The 23383-nt window shown below is 37.7% G+C and overlaps 1 protein-coding gene across 11 annotated transcripts in view; it reads left to right on the forward strand.

Moving 5' to 3' along the window:
* Positions 1-23383, forward strand: part of LOC107085548 (neurexin-1a-like) — a 97551-nt gene that overhangs the window by 59803 nt on the left and 14365 nt on the right. For 8 of the 11 annotated variants that reach the window (XM_015375912.1, XM_015375913.1, XM_015375916.1 and 5 more), the window contains 11 exons: positions 702-905; positions 3797-3823; positions 7333-7455; positions 9671-10052; positions 11449-11639; positions 14248-14421; positions 16827-16946; positions 17638-17819; positions 20857-21028; positions 21956-22045; positions 23070-23380. In XM_015375912.1, coding sequence (XP_015231398.1) covers positions 702-905; positions 3797-3823; positions 7333-7455; positions 9671-10052; positions 11449-11639; positions 14248-14421; positions 16827-16946; positions 17638-17819; positions 20857-21028; positions 21956-22045; positions 23070-23380 — 1976 coding nt within the window. The remainder of the gene's footprint in view (positions 1-701; positions 906-3796; positions 3824-7332; positions 7456-9670; positions 10053-11448; positions 11640-14247; positions 14422-16826; positions 16947-17637; positions 17820-20856; positions 21029-21955; positions 22046-23069; positions 23381-23383) is intronic. The other 3 variants (XM_015375922.1, XM_015375923.1, XM_015375917.1) reach the window with 2 other exon arrangements.

Genomic DNA, 23383 nt, shown 5'->3' on the forward strand with positions numbered 1-23383 from the left:
TTTTTTTTTTTTTTTTTGCCTTGGTTTCAACCGTCTCCCACAGAAACAGGGTGAGCGAATCCAAAGCATAAATTGCATGGAGAGATACAGGAGGAGAAGAAGAGGGTGGAGAGGAGATAACGATGCAGATGCATGGAGAGTTTAGGTAGTTTTGTGGATGTAATTGTCCAACAAAAACATGAGCTTTTGGTGGTAAACAGTTTAGCGGCTGGGGACTGGCCCCAGCAGGTAGTGCTGAGAGAAGATTATGAATATGCAAATGAGTATGCAAAAGACATTAAAGTGGGATCACCTGAGCTTGTTACATTATGACTCCAGGGTCTGGGATGTCAGCGGTGGTGGCTAACATACTCGGCACCTTGCATTTTGATTTAAGCGGATAATGGGGCCAGACAACCAGCTGCAGCTATTTTTGCACCCTCTCCTCCAAGGCGAGGGAGTGATGATGAATCAGGGTTGGGAATGTGACGGGATAATTTTGTCGGAAGCAGGTTTTGAGTCTCAGCATGTCGCAGCAGGGGAAATAAGAGAATGCAGCAGCACTGAAACATACTTTGTCATGTTTAAATCTGATTCACTCGTTGTCAGAGAAGGCGTTTGTGCTTTTTTATTCCACTACCTCGTGTTCCCTCCTGTCAATCATCTTCCCTCTGTCTCTCCTCCCTTCTCATCTGTCCCTTTTGTCTGCATTTCCTGCACAGATGCGACCATCCTCTCGTATGACGGCAGTAAGTTTATGAAGGTGCAGCTGCCTGTGGCGATGCACACTGAGGCGGAGGACGTCTCGCTACGCTTTCGCTCCCAGCGGGCCTACGGCATTCTTATGGCAACCACATCCCGGAACTCAGCGGACACTCTTCGTCTGGAGCTGGATGGTGGCCGTGTCAGACTAACTGTAAACCTAGGTACACCCATCCACACACACACACACACACACATAATGTAGGATCCTGAATTTTAATTACCTGTCAGGGGAATGCAGCTGACACCTGCCTTATGGCTATTTCTCACACAGATATATATGTTGAATTATAATTCTCTTTTACTTTTCCTGAACGAATACAAAAAATTCTACTGTATTTTTGTATTAAATGTACTCATGCTTGAATGATTTTGAAAGGAATCTAAATTTGTGAGGATAAATCCATTTCTTTATCAGTAGGACAATTCCAACATATAATTATCCAACCTTTATTCGGAATATATATCTTTGATTGGAGTGATAGGCATTGTTGCTCATAACACAAATATTAAAACATCCCTGCTGAAAGCACTTTGAACATCCCTCTCCTTTAACATCAAGACAGCAATAGGTCTTCTCTTGTATTGTTTTTAATGTTGAGCAAATCAGAGATGGATCTATCTCCATTCTCCTTCTATTTACCTTTTTAATCAAGAGATCATTTCTTAGCATGTATTTGTTCATGTCACTCCATAAGGTTCAGGTCTGAGGACTGAGATTCAGTTTTGCAGCAGAGGCCAACTGAGCTTTACAATTCATTAATCCTGTGACCTTTGGAAGAGAAACAGGCCCAAAAGCTTTGTGCATTATTATTATTATTATTATTATTATTTTTTTTTTTTTTTGCTATTATATCTGAAAATAGACAGTAACTCCAGATATGATTCAGTAAAGTTTTGCAAACTCCATGGGATTGAAGGTCAGAAAGAGCTTTTTTCCCATACGCCTCACAAACAAATGTTGTTATAAAGACCTGACCCCAAGGAGCCACTTTTTCCCGTTTGATTAATGAGAGTTTTTTTTTTTTAAACCTTCTCCTCCATCCAGTTCATGTGAGCATTAGCAAAATTATTTAAAAATGTAGCCAGTACTATTAAAATAAATACTCATAAGGACATACAATTTTTTTTTTTTGTCTTACTGAAAGAGACAGACCTTTGTTCCATGATGTATTCACTCTCCATGAATACAGAAATGTAAAGATTCTAGATTTTATCTTTAATGTGCAATGGAAAAATTAAAATAAAATAATAGCATGATTTGGTTAAATGTATGTAGCGGGAAAAAATATTGCACCGCTGATTAGAAAAATATAATTTACTAAAATCTGATCAAATTGAATTCAATTTTTATAGCTGAAGAAATGTTCTCAAATTAAAGGATGGATGTTTCTATATCGTCAAGATAAAGGTTATGTTACTACCACCAAAAACGTTCAAATCCAATGTTAATTCTGAGGTTTTTTTACACTTGCATTCTCACCTTTCCAGGGAAAACAGTTCCATGTGTGACCCAAACTTTATTTTATTTTACTGTGTATATAGAGTGTGTACATCAGTTGGACAGAGGGTCGAGCTTCGAGCTGCATTCTCTCTGCTCACTCCCAGCAGACCTGTGCATCCCCAACATCCTGAAACTATCAATGCCAGAACATACAACTAGTTGACTTCACACAAACAAGCAGCTAATTTCTCTTATTCATTTTAAGCCTCACTTGCACATATTAATATTTCTACAAACTAACACACACACATACACGCATATCCTCACTGAGGGGTGCATGTGTTGGTCTCTGGTTGTCTGCAGCCACGTCTTTTCTGAGGTTGACGCCACACGACACACCAAGGCATTAAAAAAACAAAAACAGGAAAGAGGGTTAATCTTCCAGATTTTTTGTGAAGATTATTCCTCCATAAAAGGGCGACTAAACTTCTATCATGTGTTCAGTGTGTATCAGAAATCTAAAAAGCTACTTTTATTAACCTAACTATGGGTAAACAAATGTATTATTAGTTATTAAAAATCAAATCAGTATCATAACCCAAGCGGCTGATGAAAGGTTTATAATCATTTTAAAAATTCATAATAATAGAATCAAATTACATTATTTCATTGAATTGCTTTTTACTACTGATAGAAAAATTATGTTGACAAGCTAATCAACATTTAAGCAGAATTAAGTAAGAGTTTATTTTCAAAAGATAAACGCATAACTTTAAATTTATCCACAATTTTGTTGACTCTAGGATATTAAGTGGAAGGTTTATTTACTAGTTCTAAACACGATAGAATTATTGCGTACATCAACATACTTACATATTTTACTTGTTTTTGTGCATCAATTGCAAAAAAAAAAAAACTATTGCAAGCCCAGTCTCCCAGGTTTGATCAGATGTCAGGACTCAGTCCCAGAATCATAATTTGATTAACTAAATTTAGTTTTTTAGTGGGAGATCAAACATACTGTACTAGATTAAATTCCTCTCTTGGAATCTGTCTTTGCAGAGTATCAGTGAGGATCTCGCAAAAAAGGTGAATAATAAATCCAATGATAAAAGACCAAAAACATGAAATCATTTGAGAATCCAGGTTATTATTTCCAGGAAGATTGTCTAACCAGCAAACAGGTTTCATCTAGTCTGAGTAATAAAATCCAGCAAGCCAGCTGAAGCAGACAGAAAGAGTCTCAGTACCAATCCCGAGGTTAGTTCATGCTACAGGTGTCATTAGACACACTGACCCACATGACCCATCCCAATTTAAAGTCGCCGCTCAGGCCAATGCAGCAAACACCCACGCTGCTTTACGTCCAAATTGAAATGTTCACATATTTTTTCTTTAGATTTACTAGCAAAATTTACGCTCAGAAAAGCTAAATTTTGCAGCACACTGTTATAAGAAAACACAGAGTCCATTTTATGGTCCAGTGAGTGTTTCCTCAGCAGTGTATTTGCAAAGCGTACATGCTGGGTGTGTCGACGTGTGCGTCCCCAGGGCGTGGAGAGTATATGTCTATGTGTGCAGCATTAACCCTCTGCTCTGCTCTCCCTCCAGACTGTATCAGGATAAACTGTACAGCCAGTAAGTGATCCTCCATCTCACCTAACTCCTCCTCCTCTTCCTCCTCCCTCCTCCTCCTCAGTATGTGTGTGTTGTGAGTGCTTTTAATGTGTCTGGCCAGATTTTACTCCTTTTGTCTTATGTTTCATCTTTATCTCGTATTTATCTCGTCTTTTTTGCCATATGTCTACTTGCAGATAGATACCATGTTATTAAACGGCAAAGGGAAGAGAGTTGTGTGCATATTAGGCTACACTGCAGGGAGAGGCATGATTTTTTTTTTGCTGAGGGCCAGGGTTTTCCAGGTCGGCCATTTTAGTAAAGAAGGATAAATGGAGAAGCGGGAGTAGAGGGTGTAATCAGAAGAAAAATGAGAGGAAAAGGAGGAAGGTGAGTGGGAGGGGTAATAAGGAAATTAAGCATGTTAGGGAGAAAGGAGAAGAAGCGGTTGGATGAATGACTTCTCCTCTCACTTGTTGTTTTAGCTTTACACACTGTTCTGTTTTCTGGAGGCTGTGCATTACTCTGGGCAGTGTCTCCGTCCATCCCGCTGCGATCGGAAGCCGAGTCCCCTGACGGAGTTTTAATTCCCTCACGCGGAGTTTCTGTCAGTGAGGGAGATGAAGATGGAGTACGTAGAGAGTCTGGTGTTGATGGGGACGGGTGGGGAGGGGGGACACTGTGACGGCAAAGAGGTGGTGAAATGGACGACTGCAGTTGCCATAGAAACCCTGCTAGCCACACAGCGCTGCCGCTCTGAATGTCTGTTGGCCAATTTTAGACCGGCCGTCTCAATGAAGATTTTAGTAGGCAGCCACTTTTCTGCCACTCTGTGCATACAATAAATTATGCATATCATATTCAAGGGAGGGAAGGAGAAATTTATTTAACAGTCAGGCGCCACTGAAACAGTCCACTCAGCAGTCAAATAAAAGCCTCGGCAATGCAGAGATTTGAGGCTTATCGTTCAGGAAGAAAAAAAAGCCATTTGTTATTTAGAGCTAATGAAATATGAATAGCTTTTCTCCATTTTGTTTTCATTATTCCCCTCGCTTATAATCCTTGGTGGTTTGTTTTATTTGCTTTGATTTGTGTTGCCTTAGCAGCAAATAGCTGACAGACTGCAGACAGTCTATTAGTCTCAACTCATCATGCTCAATGCCCTTTTAACTCTTAACCAAAAATAGGTACGTGTTTGTCTGCTCCCAGGTTGAGACAGATCACTGCCTCGCTCTCACTTCCGCCTGCTCATTCTCCTAGTATTCGGTTACACATGGAAAACCACACGTACTCACACAGACACGCACAGATGCATCGACTCACACAGGCCTACACATATTCTCCTGCCTTACTCCGGTGCTAAGCAGTGATCCATGGTAACTGGATGAGATGCATTGCCTAGAGCACAGCTGAGTCTCCTCAGGGGAACCCTGTGTCCTCTCTTAATGGACAACGCGCTCTTTCAGCTCCGCAAACGCACACTTGGCCGTTTCATGCTGCCACTTCCATTCTGATCGACTTCTCATATTTGTTTAATTAAGTTTCCTCGTCAGCATTTCTCTCTGCCTCCCTACCCGCGAGTTTGTGTACTAGCCCTGCCTGCGTGCCTCCGTGATTGATGTAGACATGCTTGACATTTTCTGCGGCAGAATCTGTTCGGGTCAGTTTACTTCTCACCTCCCTCCTCCCTCCCTCCATCATTACCTCCTATAGGTCACTGTAAGCAGATTCAGTCCCACCTCACGAGCCTAAAGCTCTTCTGAAAAGCAAGGGGTTTGTGTGTGTGTTTGTGTGTGTGTGTGTAGTGTTCAAGGATGGAGTGATGGTTGTCGAGCAAGGGGACGCCGTCAGTCTGTCAAATGTGTGCAGTCAAGTATGAGAAGATATGAGATTGTAGATGGACAGGGAGAGAGGCATCATGCAAAGACATCACAGCTTCTTTTATTTTGCTGCACATCAGCACCTTGGAGAGCTCTCTGTAGCTCCTCTGTTTGTAGTGCCACCCTGAGGCCTACTGAAGCATTGCGCTTCTGGAAAGAAAAGCAAATAAAAAATACATTATCTTGTAAAAAATTATTGATACCATTAAAGCTTTCTTTTTATATATATATATATGTCTTTTAATATTACAGCCAAAGACATTGGTGTGTTTATAGATATATTTCTGTTATTGAGCTACTCGAAAAAAGTGCATCATTAATAAATTCCTGAACAAAATGTCCATTTACTCTGATACCGTCACATAAAGTTCGACATTCTCAACATAGTTTCAGACCTGCTGTCCAAGTGACTGAAGGAACAGGTAACTCTAGAGGAGCTGCACTGGTTCTAAACTCAGGCAGGAGAAATGTATTCACAGACAGCTATTAGTCATGCGTGTGGGCTTTATCAAGAAGTGGTGTAAAGAACACTATTAGTGAAAGAAAACCATAAAAAGTAATGAATTGGAAAATTATGGAAGAGTGTTTTGTCAGCTGAGAGGGAAATTTGGCTTATAGGCAAAAGGCTATGTGTATAGCAAAACAGAACCTTCATATCGCTCCAACATACCACCCCCACAGCGAAACATGGTGAAAAAAACATGCTGCAAAGAAGCTTTTCTGCCACAATTCTCTGAAGCTAGTCAGAATTAATGAAAATATTAAGAACTCATTATATAGAGGAGAAAAATCTATAAAGCTGCAAATGATGTGAAAAGACAACTAGAGCTATATGGTACTGTTTAGATCTACACATGTTTATAATATAGTCTTGATTCCATCTGACCTTTATCAAATGTTGAGAATCGATTTAAAGAGATGCTCGTAGACAGGAGCTATTTTGTAAGAATAAAAAAGAGAAAAGTTTTACATTTGTTTATTTTACAAGCCATTCCTTAAAATGTCTTATAGTTGTCATTTTTTGTGAAGAATGCCACCCTTTTTGTTTTTTTTGGTTTTTTCTATTTGTAACAATTTCAGAAAACCATGTATCCATTTTCTTCTACTTAAGGATTAGATGCTACTTTTTATCATTATCCATTACAAAAATAACTATCATGAAGTCTGGTTGTGGTGTGAAGTTTGGGTTTGTAGGGTTTTAGAGCATTAGAACAGGTATTATTTTGGTGTGTTTTTGTGAAGGTTGCAGGTGGCCATCATGGCTGTTTGTCCATGGATGGAGTGTCTTAGTATAGGCCTGTTGTGACTCACAGCCTCCATCTTAGGCACCTAAAGCATTCCCTTATGTTAATCTTCAGCCTGTGTGTCTCATCACCTGTCTCTCAGCTGTATCTTGAAGGAGATTTGTCTGTCTGTTTGTGTGAGATGGCACTGAGGTGTTTGTCTCCCCAGGAAATGAATGAGCCCACCCCCACCCCCTCACCCTCTGCTCCCAGCTTCCATTTCCTGAAAATCTGTCCTCACAATATTTGATTCAACCTGCCTGGCTCTCTGCTTTCTCTCCTTCTGGTTTTCTTCTCCTGTCTCTGCAACTCTGTTTCTCTTCACCCTTCTGTGCATTCTGTTAATGGTGCTCTGGGCTATGTGTAGGTAAAGGCCCAGAGACCATCTTTGCTGGGTCAGGCCTCAATGATAATGAATGGCACACAGTGAGGGTAGTCCGGCGCGGCAAGAGCCTCAAACTCACCGTCGACGACCTGCAGACTGTTGAAGGTAACCACTGCAGCCTTTTCAATTTGTCCTCTGCTTGGTCTTGATTGTGCACTCATGTTCTACAACATAGTTTTTTTCATTCAACAAGGTGCAAAAGCTTTACTTAGTATTTTAATTTCCATGAGTTAGATTTTGTGCACTCTTTAGAAATGGTCTTGATCAGTATTTTATTTCATAATTTCTGGAGGTATTTGAAGTTTTCCTTTGGACAATAACTTCCTCATTAATTTCAGTCTCAGTCCAGTAAGTAGCCATTTTCAGAGGAATATATACCATTTAACTCAGACTTTTGAATCAACCAGGCATGAAAGCTGTCACAAAATGGTGGAAAGTAGTTCAGAATAGGGCCGAACCACCTCATAGCCACGATACGACTGGAACCAAAAGACTAAATTTGCATCTAATCAGAGCTGATATAAAACATTCAATAAGTCCTGCAATATACAAAAGGCTGAAATTTATAATAGGAATACTGACTTTACCATGGGACCAGTGGGTTGGGGAAGCACAGACAGACAGAAGTAGTATATAAACACAGAGACTAACTACTAAGGTGCAAATAATGGAGACAGCAACAATTAAGATGAACACTGAAGTTCTACAGATAAAGCTTGAAGCCAGATTTTTTGAATAAAACATTTAACCAAAAATAATGCGGATTTGGTGGAAGCAAAAACTGAGGAAAACGGAAAACTGGCTTTGACAGAAAAAAGGAATCCTGTTGTGCTGCAACTATTAGAAGTCCTTCTGCTTCAACATGGCTGAATTAAACTATCAGGTCTTTTACAAGACTCTAAGGAGGATGATCACATGCTGAGGAGTTAATTCAACCCTTCAGGTGTGTCGGAGAAGGGATGTTCCAAAAGTTGGAGAACAGCACACTGGGACTTAATTATAATGTTTGATAGTTTTAAACTGTCCTAAAGGCTCAAATAAATAAAAGCTCTACAGAAAAAGCACCAGCAAAGTCATAATGAAATGATATTGATTCATTCTTAAAGACACAACTTTAAGAGACTTCTGTTTGCAGCAAGTAGGCCCAGTTTCTTTCCAAAACAAAAAACATATTTCTACTTTCAATATTTATTTTATGAGATATAAGAGAAAGTACTGTAGCTTTTTATTTATTATTAACAGCTTGGACTTTATGCTAGAACGAATCGGACACAATTGTGCGTCTGATCCAAGATAAAACCAGATTGTAGGAGGTGGTGGTACACAGAGTTTGTCATGATTCTCTTCTACTGTTCTTCCTTGGCTCATACCGACGTAGACGTCTGGACTAATTTAACCAACCAGCACAGCACTTGGTGACAGTGTAATGAGTCAGACAGGAAGAGTAAAATGTAGGCAAAGTGAAACACATCCTCTCTGGGTAAAATGCTAAGTAAAATCTCTGAATAGTGAGTTATGAGCCAGGCTTACCCCGTTTGGAAAGACTATATTTTGACTGACAGACAGCACCACTCTGTGGCAGTGACAAAAGCTCTGCTTTCTTTACATTGAAGAAATGCACCTGTTAGTTAATGAACGCATCTGGAGACCCTATGCATAGCGGCCTCATGCCTGCTAAGCAGTTGACTGGCGACTCTACCTGAGCAGATAGCCCCAGTAACCTACCTGCTAATAGCGGCTTGTACTATGGGACCAAAATCACAGCCAAAAGAGGAAGTTTTCCTCTCAAGATAAACTTGAAAACCATTAAATTTAGTTGGAATGTATTCTTTATTTTTTATTTTTTTGTAATGGAAATAAAAAACAATAAGTAGATGTTAAATACAGCAATATTTCATTTTTTCTCATTGAGTAACAGGAGGAAAATGTTGAATTGTATTTTGTTAGGTAAGATTTTATTTCATTTTATAAGCAAAAAAAATAAAAGTATGTTAAAGTTGAAGGACTGGACATAAAAAAGATTAAATAAAATAGTTAAAGTCCAAGGAAGGAATTTTAGAGATCTTCAGAAATCTTGAAGTATTGCTGATTCCCTTAAAAGATTCCAAAAAACTTTGTTCCTTTTAAACAAAAAGTTAAATTTAGTTGAGAAATTTAATATAACCATTAGTTGTATATCTTTTTTTTATGGAGAACATTTCGAACTTAGATCAGCATCAGTATTGTTAAAATAAGTGTTTTCTTAAAGGTTAATCAGCACTAGTAGAGCAACAACTGTTCAGAGCCCTCACCTCTGAAGTTTATACCCCAACAACACCAGGTCAGATGGCGGGCGACCACACCCAGCTTGAGTTCCACAACGTGGAGACGGGCATCGTGACTGAGAAGCGCTTCATGCCCATTGTGCCCTCCAACTTTATCGGCCATCTCCAAGGCCTGACGCTGAACGGCATGCCCTACATTGACCTGTGCAAGAACGGCGACATTGACTACTGCGAGCTCAACGCCGTCATCGGTTACAAGAGCATCGTGGCTGACCCCATCACTTTCCGCTCCCGCTCCAGCTTTGTCACGCTGCCCACGCTGCAGGCCTACTACTCCATGCACCTCTTCATGCAGTTCAAGACAACATCCCCAGATGGTCTTATTCTCTTCAACAGGGGAGACGGCAATGACTTCATAGTCGTTGAGTTGGTTAAAGGGTGAGCTGACTAATAAAAGAAGTGGGTAATATGTGCAGTTTCTGCTTGTTCGACATTCTGTTAAATATCTTTTTCTTCTTGCCGTTTGACATTAACCTAATAATTTAATTCTTTTTAAACTGTATGACTTGGATCGACTATGTTGGGTCTCCTCCAGCAAACTTCTCCAGGTGTTTAGGCCCATTCTTCCAAACACAACTGGTGCATCTGAGCTACATTTGTATAAACATGTTGCTCATAACGCTTTCTTTACCCACAAACGTTCAGCGTAACTAAAATCAGGGCTTCCGATGAAACTAAAGTCAAAGTGTTTAGCTATGATGATCAGCTTTAAGGGGCAATATTCTGCCAATATACTCAAGGAGGGACCAGTGCACTTCACAAAAAAACGTCTCGAGGAAAGAAAATTATGTTTAATTATTGAGGCAATAACAAAACATTAGCTGAAATGTTCAAATCTGAGCACAAATAGATTCTTCAAGTGGATGAAGTAATTTCATTATTTTTAACCCACTCCATCCAATAAATGTTGAAATATTGAATATTGAAAAAATAGATATATAATTTTTTATTATAGTTCTTATATTTTGTATTATAGTTATTTTCTCAAGTGTTTTTTTATTTTCTTTTTTTTGCAAAATGCACCAGTCCCTCTTTCCAACTTTAACCTGCATCTTCATAGGGTGTTTTTCTTATAATCTGGGGTTTGAAACACATTTGGTGCTTAAACATGTTCCTCACTGCAACACAGAACCTGAAGGGTATGGTCAGCCATTTATTTAGTATTTATACCTGCATTTAGTTGTTTAAACAAATGAATGTAGCACACTCAGGCACTTAGATAACCCAGACTTAGTGAGGTTTTAGGCCCTTTTTGAGGGTTACTTGATTTATTAAAATTATTCTGTCACATTAAAATGGAATTGTGTCCTGAAAGTGTGCTTTATATTTCATTATCTGCTCTTTCCCTCATAGTTTAAGTGCAGTTTGTGTACTTTCTTACTTCTTAAAAATTTTTTAGAACATTTTCCATTAATATTCTGATACATTGGTAATAACTTGGTGGTCTGACTATTTTTAAGCGTATGAAAATTTTTGGTATTAATTCTAAATACATTTAGTTTTTTTTTTTTTCTTTTTTAGTTAAAGCAGTTTTGTCCTTGATAAGAGAAAAGAATAGACAGTAAGGTTGAAACACCCTATTAAATGTAGTTAAAAAAATGAACTAATCCAGCACCTCTTTCTCAAGTCTTGTAATTAAGTTTGTACAAGACAGTTAATAATGCGCCGAAGTGTGTGACCCTGTGTTCTTCATCACAAGAGTGATTAATTTGCCTTCTCTTGCCTCCCCCGTTCTCTTTAACCCCTTCCTCTCTGCATTTTCTTTTTCCCTCAGTTACCTTCATTACATTTCTGACCTGGGAAACGGAGCACACTTGATCAAGGGCAACTCCAACAGTCCGCTTAATGACAACCACTGGCACAATGTGCACATTTCCCGCGACACAAACAATCTTCACACGGTCAAGATTGACACCAAAGTTACTACTCAGACCACAATGGGAGCCAAGAACCTTGATTTAAAAGGTACACAGAATAAAAAAAAAAAGAAAAACTGATCATTGTCAGGGTTGTCAAAGCTTATTATTTAGTTATTAGTCTGATATTACATTTTGGAATAGAATGATTAAACACTCATTATACAAAAAAATGATTGGAAGGCTAAAGGCAAAGACTTGCCTTTGGGAAACAGAATAAAAATCTACCTCCTCCTCTTAGTTAGTCACCTAATTAACACTTTGCCTCTCTTTAATCAGTGTAAAAACAAAGACTGAAACCAATTTAGTAATTTCTTTCAAAGAGTTAATGCCAGACTATTTATGGCCAATCAGCTAACAGAGGTTTTTTTTTTTTTTTTCTCTTGCCAATGGATAAAGTTAAGCTTATATCGCTCCAATTCCAGTCTTTGTGCTAAACTAAGTTAAGTGTCTCCAGGCAACAACTTCATATTATCATACAGACACCAGAGTGGTATCTATTTTATAAAGTTGCATTCATTAAAAAAAGCAATTAACCATACTTCCCGCTGGAACATTTTGGTGAAAAAGCATGCATAATCGATTAATTGTTTTATTAAATCAAGCTGAAAGCTATTCCCTGTCAATTTGTTGCTCCCGTCACATAACAGCCAAATGCAAAATGTGTATATTTAAGTATGTGTCGGTAATAGATTCAGAGACTATGATAACCTTGAGATGAAATATCAAAGTTAAATTTGATTTTGCTGAATATTTAAAAGTAATAAAAAAGTAAGCAAAAGGACCTGGCTTATTTTCTTATAAGAGCAAAAATGTATCTAGAACTGTTAAAATAGCACTGTCATAATACTAATATTACACATACATGACTAATATTACACACACAGGGCCAGCAGGACAGGCCACAAGGTGGTGGAAGAACCTAACATAGTAACCTCATGAATAATCCCGATTGTTACTGATGATCAGATTGGATTAGCTTTAAGCAGCAGATATAGACATGTGATTATAAACTCTTCATATGATTTTTAACATATTTATTGCATTTCACTGAATTTTTAATGTGGCAACGCTATTTAAGAACTCTGTTATTTAAAAACATTGTCATTCAAGCTGTGACACAGTTAAGTAAATATTTAAACATAAAACCACACAGTGTTACCAGAAATCTGGACTGTGGTGTCATTGCTTAATCTGCAAAAAGTTTGGTCCTAAGCCAATATTTTTTATCAGTCCTTCATGTTAGCATGGGTTACGAAGTTGCAGATTTAAATAATTATTAACAGATTTTCACGCAGAATTCAGTTAATTGACCACCATGGACAGTTCAAGACATTTAAGATGCTATTGTCTGGAAAATATAAGCTTTTTTCGCAATTTTTCATTTTCTTAGGACATTATGTGAGTCTGACTAGTTTATGTTATCTTCACACACAAAAAAAAAACATTATTGTTTCATGTCCTACTCTGCTAACATGAAACAATTGTGTTGAGTAATTCTGTTAATATTCTTATGGACATGCAAAAGATCCTTACGTTTATTTTCATTGTGTTGACCAACAGATGGCTGTTTATTTTACTCTCAAAGTTTCATAAGAACTGACGGAAAAGACTTATTTACCCAAACCGAGACTGTGTGTATATCGTACCTTGGACCATTACCTATCTGCCTTAATGTAGTTTATCAAGATGTTGCAGCATCGCCTTTCTATAATAGAAGTAACATAATAACAGAGTTAAGGTATAGTGGAGGATTTTCGTGAATTTTTTAAAAGACCCGCCCTCTCCACTTTTAAAAAAAAATGCACATGCACAACCCTGTACCCGCTCCCAACAGGGAACAACTAATAAACGCATGCAAGAGCGTGCATGAGTCAATTTCTCCTCGTGCACGCTCTGTTTAAAAGTTGCTGTTCGCATCGCTCATACAAGCTTACTTTCAAAAAGAAAATTTTTGCAATTTTTCCACCGCAGTGAAAAAGGCGAGCTTCCATGACTGGATGAAACCGTAGCTCACCACACATATACTCCTGAAAGTGCACATGTGAAGAAAAAAATGAAGAAGGAGCATGTGAACGGCCTTACGTAAACATATCACAAAAATTATTTGCAATTAAGGGGACCACTTATTTTGATGATCCACCCAGAAAAAGAATATCCTCCACCATAATTTTAATAACTTCTTAAATTGTGCAGACTCTCTGTCTGCATTTATGTTGGTTTCTCACCTTAGCATGCCAAACTCTTAGAGTAGTTGACATTGCTGGGGATTTTTTTCTGAAATTATAATTATTTAACCACCTGTGGGCACTTCATTCAGTAATCATCCCAAAATGGTCAAGCAGTCATTAAGCATGGAAAATAAACAACGTGTAACAATACCAAGCTGTAAACAATTCACAGACTTATGTCAGGGCCTGATGCCTCTCAATATTCAAGAAATTGTCATGTTTACTTATCTTAATATTTTTTTAATACAATATAAATTATGTTGTAAGATAAGGAACATCTTTAAAAAAGCAGCTTTAAAAAAACTGATAAAGTTTGGGGGAATTCATAGGAATATTTGGGGCAGAGAAATCTTTCTTTTTTTTTTCACAGCTTAATGAATAATGTATCAAATAGTTCACAGTGCATCTTTTCATGCTTCTCGACAGGTGATCTGTATATTGGAGGTGTTACCAAAGAGATGTACCGTGAGCTGCCAAAGTTGGTTCACTCTCGAGAGGGCTTTCAAGGCTGTTTGGCCACACTAGATCTAAATGGGCGCCTCCCGGATCTGCTTGCCGACGCCTTGACAACAATTGGACAAGTTGAAAGAGGTTGTGAAGGTGAGGCGACATAGCATCAGTTGTGTTCCAGGCGTTATGTTCCTTCCTCTTCTTGCTTTCAGTTTTTTTTTTTATAACTCACTGCTGTTACAATAACCCACTAACCCAGCTCTGGTTTTGTTAGCCATAATGTTACTCTCTATCATTTCATCCAGTCCGCTCTTCTTCTTTTTTTTTTTTTTTTGCACATTGAGTTCTCTCTCTTAGCTCCGCTCTTACAGCAGCTCACAGGCATCTGTGCGCATTGACTAACCATCTAACTTATTTTGCTTGTTTGCCTTTTTTTTTTGTCCGACAAAAGTTACATTGATGAAAGCTGACCTGCAAGGTATATCTCTTTGTGTGATGCGTGATGTGTGAGTATGAGCGACTGATTGTGCTAAAGACAACCCAGTGATGTTAAGTGTTTGTGTGGATCCCAGTGATCCAAAGTCAAAGGTCAGAGTTGAATTATCCTCTCATAACTGTTAGAAACATTAAATCCTCTTGACATGAGTTCCCCACTATTCCAAATTTTCTGGCTTCTAACTGCATGGTTTGTACCCTTTCCCCATGCCTCCTGGATACGATTCAATACTCCACCTATTAATCATTTCACAGCCTTTCCTCCATGCGTCATGTTAGAACTTCAACAAGGGAACTAAGTTTCAAGGTTTGATGTTTTCTTCATCATGAGGCATGAGAGGAAACTGACAGAATGATGGAGACAGAGTATTGGGATATATGACTTTATAATCAAACCCCTCCACTAGCCTTTGCCCCAAACATCTTAAGTCACCACATGCATGTTCTAATCATTCCACTCTTAAATTTTAGTTAAATGATCATTCTAACGTAATTTAAAATCTTTATATGATCGCAATCCTAGTGAGCATTTATTGTGCTGGCCACATTTATTAATCTGTAGGTTTATTGGTAATCCTTAGTGCAGTAGTTTATTACCACACTGCAAGAAAAGGATATATACAAACTGTAATGATTGTACTTTTAATAACCTCAGTAAATAACCTCTGCTGATCATACATCAACATACATCCCACAAATCTATGATGGCGTGCAAAGTGGTTAGGGTCCTTAAGATCCCACAGCATCACTCATCCTTCCAGGGAAAACAGGGAAAGAGTTGCTTTTCAATGGATTCATCCTGTTCTTGAAGCTGATTCCATCGGTTTAGTTAGTTTCTAATCATAGAGCAGAAAATGCTTTTTTCCTGGCTTTGATCCCAGACAAATTATCGACATGTAAATGAGCCAATAATAATGTTGATGGCTTTTTTATAAATCTAGAACCTCCTAGATGTACCACTATGCTGCAGTTCTCAGACAGTAAGCTTGTTTTCTTTTTCCTCCTTTACCATACAGCTTACTTAACATGGTGTCACACCGGTGGTTGTTTTAAACTTTATAACATTCTGGCTATAGATATGGGCCAGTTTATGAAAGACCTTCTTGTAATTATTTCTTGACTTGAAAGGGTTTTTTTTTTTTTTTTTTTTTTTTTTTTTTTTTTTGGAGAAAGTTTTTTAGAAATTGTCCTCTGCGCCACATTTATGCTCCAGGAAGAAGGAGAATAGTGGATTGCTAAGTAGAATTTTCTATGTACTCCCATCAGCATTATGAAATTCAAAATATTTTTGTTTTGAATATAGATTTGTTTTTAAGGGACACAAATAATTGTTGCCCCTGTGATTTTTTTAAGACTATCATTTCTTTTTTTTTCACTAAACAACAGGCACTAAAATATATATGACCGCTTTACTCCAATCTTGTCATCTCTACATGGGCTTTCCATCTTTTCCCAAAGTGATTTTAATGTTTTACTATTACCTTTTAAAGTATTAAATAGCCCAGCCATATTTTATTCAGCATATATCATTATTATTCATTCTCCTATTAATCTTTAGAATCCGACACTGGAATATAATTAAATAAATATATATTGTTTTTCGAAATTCGAAAATCTACTTAAATATGTTTGCACTGCTGAGACAACAGAAATTTTTAGATCTCAATTTTTATTTTTTGACATTTGATTGCAAAATCAAGTGAAATATCAGCCTACCGTAGTTTCTTTATTCATATATTATATATTGTTTGTATTGTTTGTTTAAAGGCTGCACCTTTTTTTAAACTTTCCTTTTGATTTTATGCTGCTGCAGTAAAGGGTCTCTTACACATCTTTCCCACAAATGCCGATAAATGTGGCCAGCACTGAATATAATTATCCATGTTATTACACCACAGCAGTTTACAAGTATTTCAATAAAATGTGGCCCAAGAATACCAACGCATCCCTGTCATGAACAACAATAAGCTGCAGTAAAAACCAGAGGCAAAGTATTTTCTTTTTCTTTTTCTCTCCCCTGCTTTTGTCAACCTAACATGCCCCCATGTCTGTCACTGCAGGTCCCAGCACAACATGTCAAGAAGACTCCTGCTCAAATCAAGGAGTCTGTTTGCAGCAGTGGGAGGGCTTCACCTGTGACTGCAGCATGACTTCGTACGCTGGACCGCTGTGCAACGATGGTAACTAATCCGCTCTTTTCTATTCTACAAACAAATGGAGGAAAACTTTGTTTATGTTGGATTGGGTTAAAATCATAAGAAATGTTTCCTTCAATGTTATCGGATCTTAAATGTCTCCATTTCTTTTGTTTATTATTGGTCTCATTGCAAAAGCAGACAGATAGTATTTAACAAGTTTGTTAATAAGCAATCAAATAAGTTTTACTATATTTGAAACACTGCATTGTGGATATTTGTAATGTATTAATCAGAGTAACCACAAGAGGGCGTTGTCAACTACTTCTAGAATAAAGAAATATATCTGACCTCTTCAGTTAAATTTTCCTTTCTAACAGCAAATAACAAAAGTTCTTCATTAAATTCCTTCAACACCAGATTACCCTCTGTCATCTCCTTTAGAAGTGAGATACATAATAATTTTGTTGTCAGCCTTGAAGTCAAACAAATGTATGAGCTGGTATTTGAATGAGTCATCCCAGCCTCCTGCTGTAATGGTGAATAATTTGGGAAGCACAGATTTTAGAAGCCTGTAGGAGGAACACTTCAGCTGTGACATTTAAAGTTTCTAATTTGCCAAATGCTCCTTATTTGTGTAACGTTTTGCATTATATGAATATTAGTACCATCTGCAATGAGGGCAGCCATTCACTTTGATACATGAATATGTTGTTTTTCCATCTGTGCTTCCCAGCTGGGACCACTTATATCTTTGGCCGGGATGGAGGTGTGGTCATTTACACATGGCCTCCTAATGAGCGTCCCAGCACCAGGGCGGACCGGCTAGCCCTTGGCTTCAGCACCCAGCAGAAACATGCCGTTCTACTCCGAGTGGACAGCGCATCTGGCCTTGGAGACTACCTCCAGCTACAGATAGTAAGACCACACTGCCTCTTTAAGACAAAAGCTGTATTTATCCCACTTTGTGATGCAGATATTTTTTGGAAAAGCAGGTGTACACTAAAATATATATATATATTAAAGGCTTAATAAGTTTCATTGCACAGAGAAAAATTAGTAATTTTCTCTACTGTGAGATCAACAAAAAAAAGTAAATCAATAAAATCCCAGCATATTGTCTCAAAGCATGGACAGATCCAGTGTAGATATAGAAATAAGAGTCTATTCCAATCATTCATATAGACATGACTTGGAGTCAATACACTTTGTTAAATTCATATTTGTACAATTATGATGTCAACTTCAGTTTATTTTGCTCAGAATCAGAAATACTTTAATAATCCCAGAGGGAAATTACTTAAATAGTTAAATTACTAATAGGAAAACCAACAAAGTGTTTCTTCACGGAGTGATTTTGCAGGAATCCCATATAGTAGCGTCACTGAATACATGAAGTTGTTAACTTTGCAGCAATCCCACATACCCAGCATGCATGTAGCAATGTGAACAGGAGGACTCCTCTTTAAAAGAAATTAACTTCCAGCAGAAACATCTCCTAGCAGTTTGTCTGAAGGGACAGAGTGGACAAAAAGCAGACTGGAAACAAAAAAAAAAACAACAACAAAAAAAAAAGAGGCAGAACTGGTGCAAGGGAAGCTTCTATGTTGAAGGAAACATATAGAGGCAAAAGCAACAGCAAATTCTTAAGAAGATTCATCAAGAAGAGCAACCAAGCTTAACATATAAGCTAAAAGTTCATTTTAAAGTCTATTTCAGAAAGTCCATTGTCCTGCAAACTTTAGATGCTATTCTGATTTAACACACCTGACAGCAGTATGAGCTCTTCATAGCTTTACTGCATGTTTAGTCATTTTATTTAGGTGTGCAGAGTAAAGGGACAGATAAAAATATAAAAGACCCTTAAGGATTAAAACCACTGGTTTCTATAAATAAACACAGTAGTGATTCCCAGCCCTTATTTTTATTTTTATTTTTTTGGGCGAGGGGGCTAGAACATGTATTTATATTATCTTTGCTTCACAATCCTCTCAGTATTGACAGAATAGCTGTTGCTTATACGTGTTATTGTGCTCGGTTTTTCCTTTCACTCAAATTTGTGTTAAGAATTTTGATTAAGAATTAACCATTTCTGGCCTAACCTCCTTAAGGAGGGTGTGACTAACTGTCTGCTAAAAACTGCTAAATCAACAGCCTTCCCTATGGATGCATATCCCATATCATGGTATAACGTGACATTTTTTATACTGCTCTGCTCTAATGTTCACATTTTTTTATAAAGTCATAAACATAAGGCGAAAAGAGGCATATTTTTGAAATATATCACTCTGTATGATAGATCTATTGTATATGCATGAGTTTCACATTTTGCCCTTAATCACTAACGCGTTGTCTTTTTTAAATTGTATTTAAAAAATGTACCAATTCTGCTTTCCCCTAAGCAATCACACGATGAACTTAAATTTATATTAGAAACTCGAGCAATGTAGCTGTTTTTCAGATCTGTTATCAGGAAATTATTGTAAAGCCTTTTTTTTTCTAAGAAAATCTCCAAAAATGGTCTCATTATATTTGTGTTGTGTGCAATTACCCAACATTTTTAATGTAAGTGCTTCATTAATTGCATTAAGCCTTTTAGCCGTAACCAAAATGCTTGATGGTTTATCCTACTTATTTGCTCATTAGGGAGAGTAGATAAACAAACAAAGCAGCTGATCTCTGTTCAGCCATGTTTCTGCATTTGAGTTATTTGACGACCTCATTAATCAGCAAAGTTACAGAGAGATCTTACCAACCTTTACATGTTCACAATTATAACAGGCATACAGGCGTCATAGACCATTACTTGAGATGTTTTATAAGAAGGCATTCTGACTTTCTATAAAATATAATTTATATAATAAGATATAATCAATAATATTAGTATTGAAAATAATCAGTTTAATCTTTTTCTTTTTTTGCTTTTTCAGTGATCTAAAGAAGTTGAAGTTGTTATTTGTCAGGTTGTGCAGAGGTTTTTAGAGGACCCAAATGCAGAGACAGAAGCTGTTTCTTGCAGATTTTATAATCAAAGGTGTCAACAGAAGCTTAAATCCAGAAATAACTAATCACCAAAAACAGAAACCGGAGCAAAGGGTGACACGTGGGTTAAGGAGGGGATGAAGGAATGAACAGAATCCAGGAAACAGTAACCGCAGAGGAGGAGTATAAATGCCAAACAGAACAATAAATGGAGTAATCAACTAATTGGGAGCAGGTGTGGACAGAAGGATCTAGAAGGGAGCTAGGAGATACAAGACTGGCACAAAGGGACAACAGAGAGTAAACAAGAAAAACATAAGAACAAAAATACAACCAGAAAAAATAACTAGGATGAGACAACATGGAAATGAAACCAATAACCTAGAAAACACAGACATACATAAATCAAAGTTTAACTAAAAACTCAAAAAGAAAACTTAAACAGAGCCCAGGAAAGGCAGAATCATGACATTATTAACTTTAGGGAGTTTATTGTTAAGTCAGATCTTATATTGAAAGTCTTCTTCTTTTTGTATTTATCATGTAACCTTTAGTTATTGGACAAACAGAAAAGCTAGAATTCATGAATTAGGGCTGATTAACACACAGCCTTTGTTATAATCCTGCATCAACCATTGATCATTCAGGAAATTAAGAAGGAATATCAGAGCTTTAGTTTCATTTTTTTACACTCTATTTATAAAGATTAAACTTAACTTCACTGGTAAAAAATAATTGATGTACCCTGTGCTATTTTAAAATATTGTTGAACTCGGAGTACTCAGGCCTGACATGGTTCTTTAACAATAAGATCATTGAGAACAATGTTGGGTTTTGGAAACTTTGAAATGCGGGGTAGAAAAGACAGAATCAGACAATCTTTTTATTTTTATTTGCAAAGTTTTCAAAACTTTTGATTTCGATTCTAAGACCTTGAACTATTTAAAACAGTAAAAATTCCTCTCCTCCACAGGACAAGGGTAACATTAGGGTGGTGTTCAATGTTGGCACGGATGACATTAACATTGAGGAGAGCACCAAGTTTGTCAACGACGGGAAGTACCACGTTGTTCGGTTCACCCGAAGCGGCGGCAACGCGACACTTCAGCTGGACGACCTTCCAGTCATAGAGCGGTACCCCTCAGGTAGGCCCCACCCCTCCGGTGTAACCCGGTACCGCCTCAGCCTGTCCTCAGGCAGAGCAAGCTACACCCCGGTCCAATTCAAACCATCTTTTTTCAGACTGATGAATGATAAACTTTTCTCGTTTTTATATTTATTTCCACAAACTAAGGTTAAGAAACACAATTTGTTTTATTTGTTATTGTTTTTGAAATGAAGTGTGTTTGATCTGACATGAAATATGACTTTTTAAACCATAAAATGAGATAAGTCATTACAGTAGCTTGTATACTAGTCAGTTGTGTTATTTTAGGCCTGTTAAATAGTGTTAAAGGTAATTTATGTAAATAGTTAATTCAGCTTTTAGTGTTTTTTTCTCACCATAAAAGAAAATAATAACAGCTGGTGCATTTTTGGACAAATAATAGTTTTAAAACTTGGTATATTTTTAAGGTAAATGTTTAACTAGAGAGAAAAAATAAGGTAAAAGAAAAAGTGTATTTTGATGAATATTTATATCTGTTTGGTTTTTATATTTAAAAGTGGTAATCATAGGTAACATAATGAGGCTTCAGATAGGTAAAATGATAAAAGGTAGTTGTTATGAGGTGTGTGTGTATGTAATCTAAACTCAGTCAGTCATATGTGGCAGCTGTAACATTATTTCCCTGTGCTCTTGCAGATGTTAACCCCTGTAATGTTTTTTTAAATTAAACCCAATGAACAGAGAGTAAGAGTCCGCTCACTGGAAAAGAAGTAAGGAGTGCAGCTTCTCTTCTGTTAGAAAGGAAGAGAAAAAACAGCAAAACATGCAGCTTAACTTAACCCGGAGACATGCCAACAATGAGCAGACCATTACTTTCTTTTCATTGCTGTTCTTTGTGTATCCAGCTCCTGTACCAAGTATGGATGTGCGTAATTACTACTGTGTTTTCATCTCTAAATTAAAGGCAACAATGATAACGAGCGCCTGGCCATCGCCAGACAGCGAATCCCCTATCGGCTTGGTCGAGTAGTTGACGATTGGCTACTCGACAAAGGTAAAAACCCTGATTAAAATTCCTTAAAACTTTGAGCTTTAAAATACAACATGAAGGCAGTTGATTATATTATATTTTGCACCATCAACTAACATCTAAAAATCTAAATCCATAACTAAGTAATTAAAAGTTGGACAGGCTGTAGTGTGTAATACTGTGTAAACTCTAGTGCCTGTGAACGTATCTTGTTAGTGTGTATCTGATAATATCAGGTTAAAGGGACGATGGAGAGATTTAAATGTGAATAAATCGGAAAATAGAGAAAGTGATGATAAAACATGCTTTATTAAGACTTGTAAATAATTTCCCTTTCAAATTGTAAACAATAAAGCATTTATTAAAGATTTAATGTATTGAAAAAAAAAAGATTGTAATCAAGTTAAAGTACATGCAAATTATTGTGTAAGAAGTATGTAAATTTGAAATGACTAAAAGAGCAATGTTTTTTGAAAAAAAAAAGTAAAAGTTTTCCTCCTAAACTTCGGCAGAACTACTTAAATTAGCCTCTAGTCCCTTTAACAGTGAGCAGTGCTAGAGCTTATAACCTGTGCATGCTTTATAGGGCTGTGACAACTGTTCTCTAGATCTCTGTCTCTCTGTATGCCTGTCTGTTGCTCCTTCAGATAGGATGTTGTGCTGCACAGCCGTCACCATATCAACCATCTGTCAGCCCTGTCATCTCGGGGCCTTCTGATTCCACTTCTTCTCTTCCTCTTTTTTTGCTGTTCTCTGTATCTGAGACTCTTCACTCTCCCCCCTCCTCTCTCTGTTTTCTATCATCACTTTTATCTCCTCCACGGTTCTCCACAGCTTGGATTTTCTCTGCCATGCTATATCTCTCCCATCCTCTCACCATGCCTGGGAAAAATGGGGGGGGTTCTGCAACACTCAAACACTGTTGGATGTTTGTTTGAGTATGATTGCGAATGCACGTATGTGACCATTATGGGTGTGCGTGTGTGTGTGTGTGTTTGTCCCCTCTTTCTTTGTGGTCTGTTGGGTGCGGTTGCCTGTATTCGTGTAGGTCGCCAGCTAACCATCTTCAATAGCCAAACGACAGTTCGTGTTGGCGGAGGCGAGCAGGGCTCTGCCATGTTCCAGGGACAGCTGTCTGGCCTTTATTACAATGGCCTCCGCATCCTCAACATGGCCGCCGAGGGCCATCCGCACATCAGAGTGGAGGGCAGCGCGCGGTTGGTCGGTGACATGCCATCCTCCTCCATCACCCCGCAGTCGAGTGCTGCAGCCGGGGGAAACCGCTCGGACTCAGCTCCTTCAATCAGTGACATCACAACAACCACTGCCACGAATAAGAAGCACGGCCCACCAACAGAGGTC

The sequence above is a fragment of the Cyprinodon variegatus genome, unplaced genomic scaffold (genome assembly GCF_000732505.1).
Source record: "Cyprinodon variegatus isolate N-32 unplaced genomic scaffold, C_variegatus-1.0 Scaffold127, whole genome shotgun sequence".
NCBI classification, from domain to species: Eukaryota; Metazoa; Chordata; class Actinopteri; order Cyprinodontiformes; family Cyprinodontidae; genus Cyprinodon; species Cyprinodon variegatus.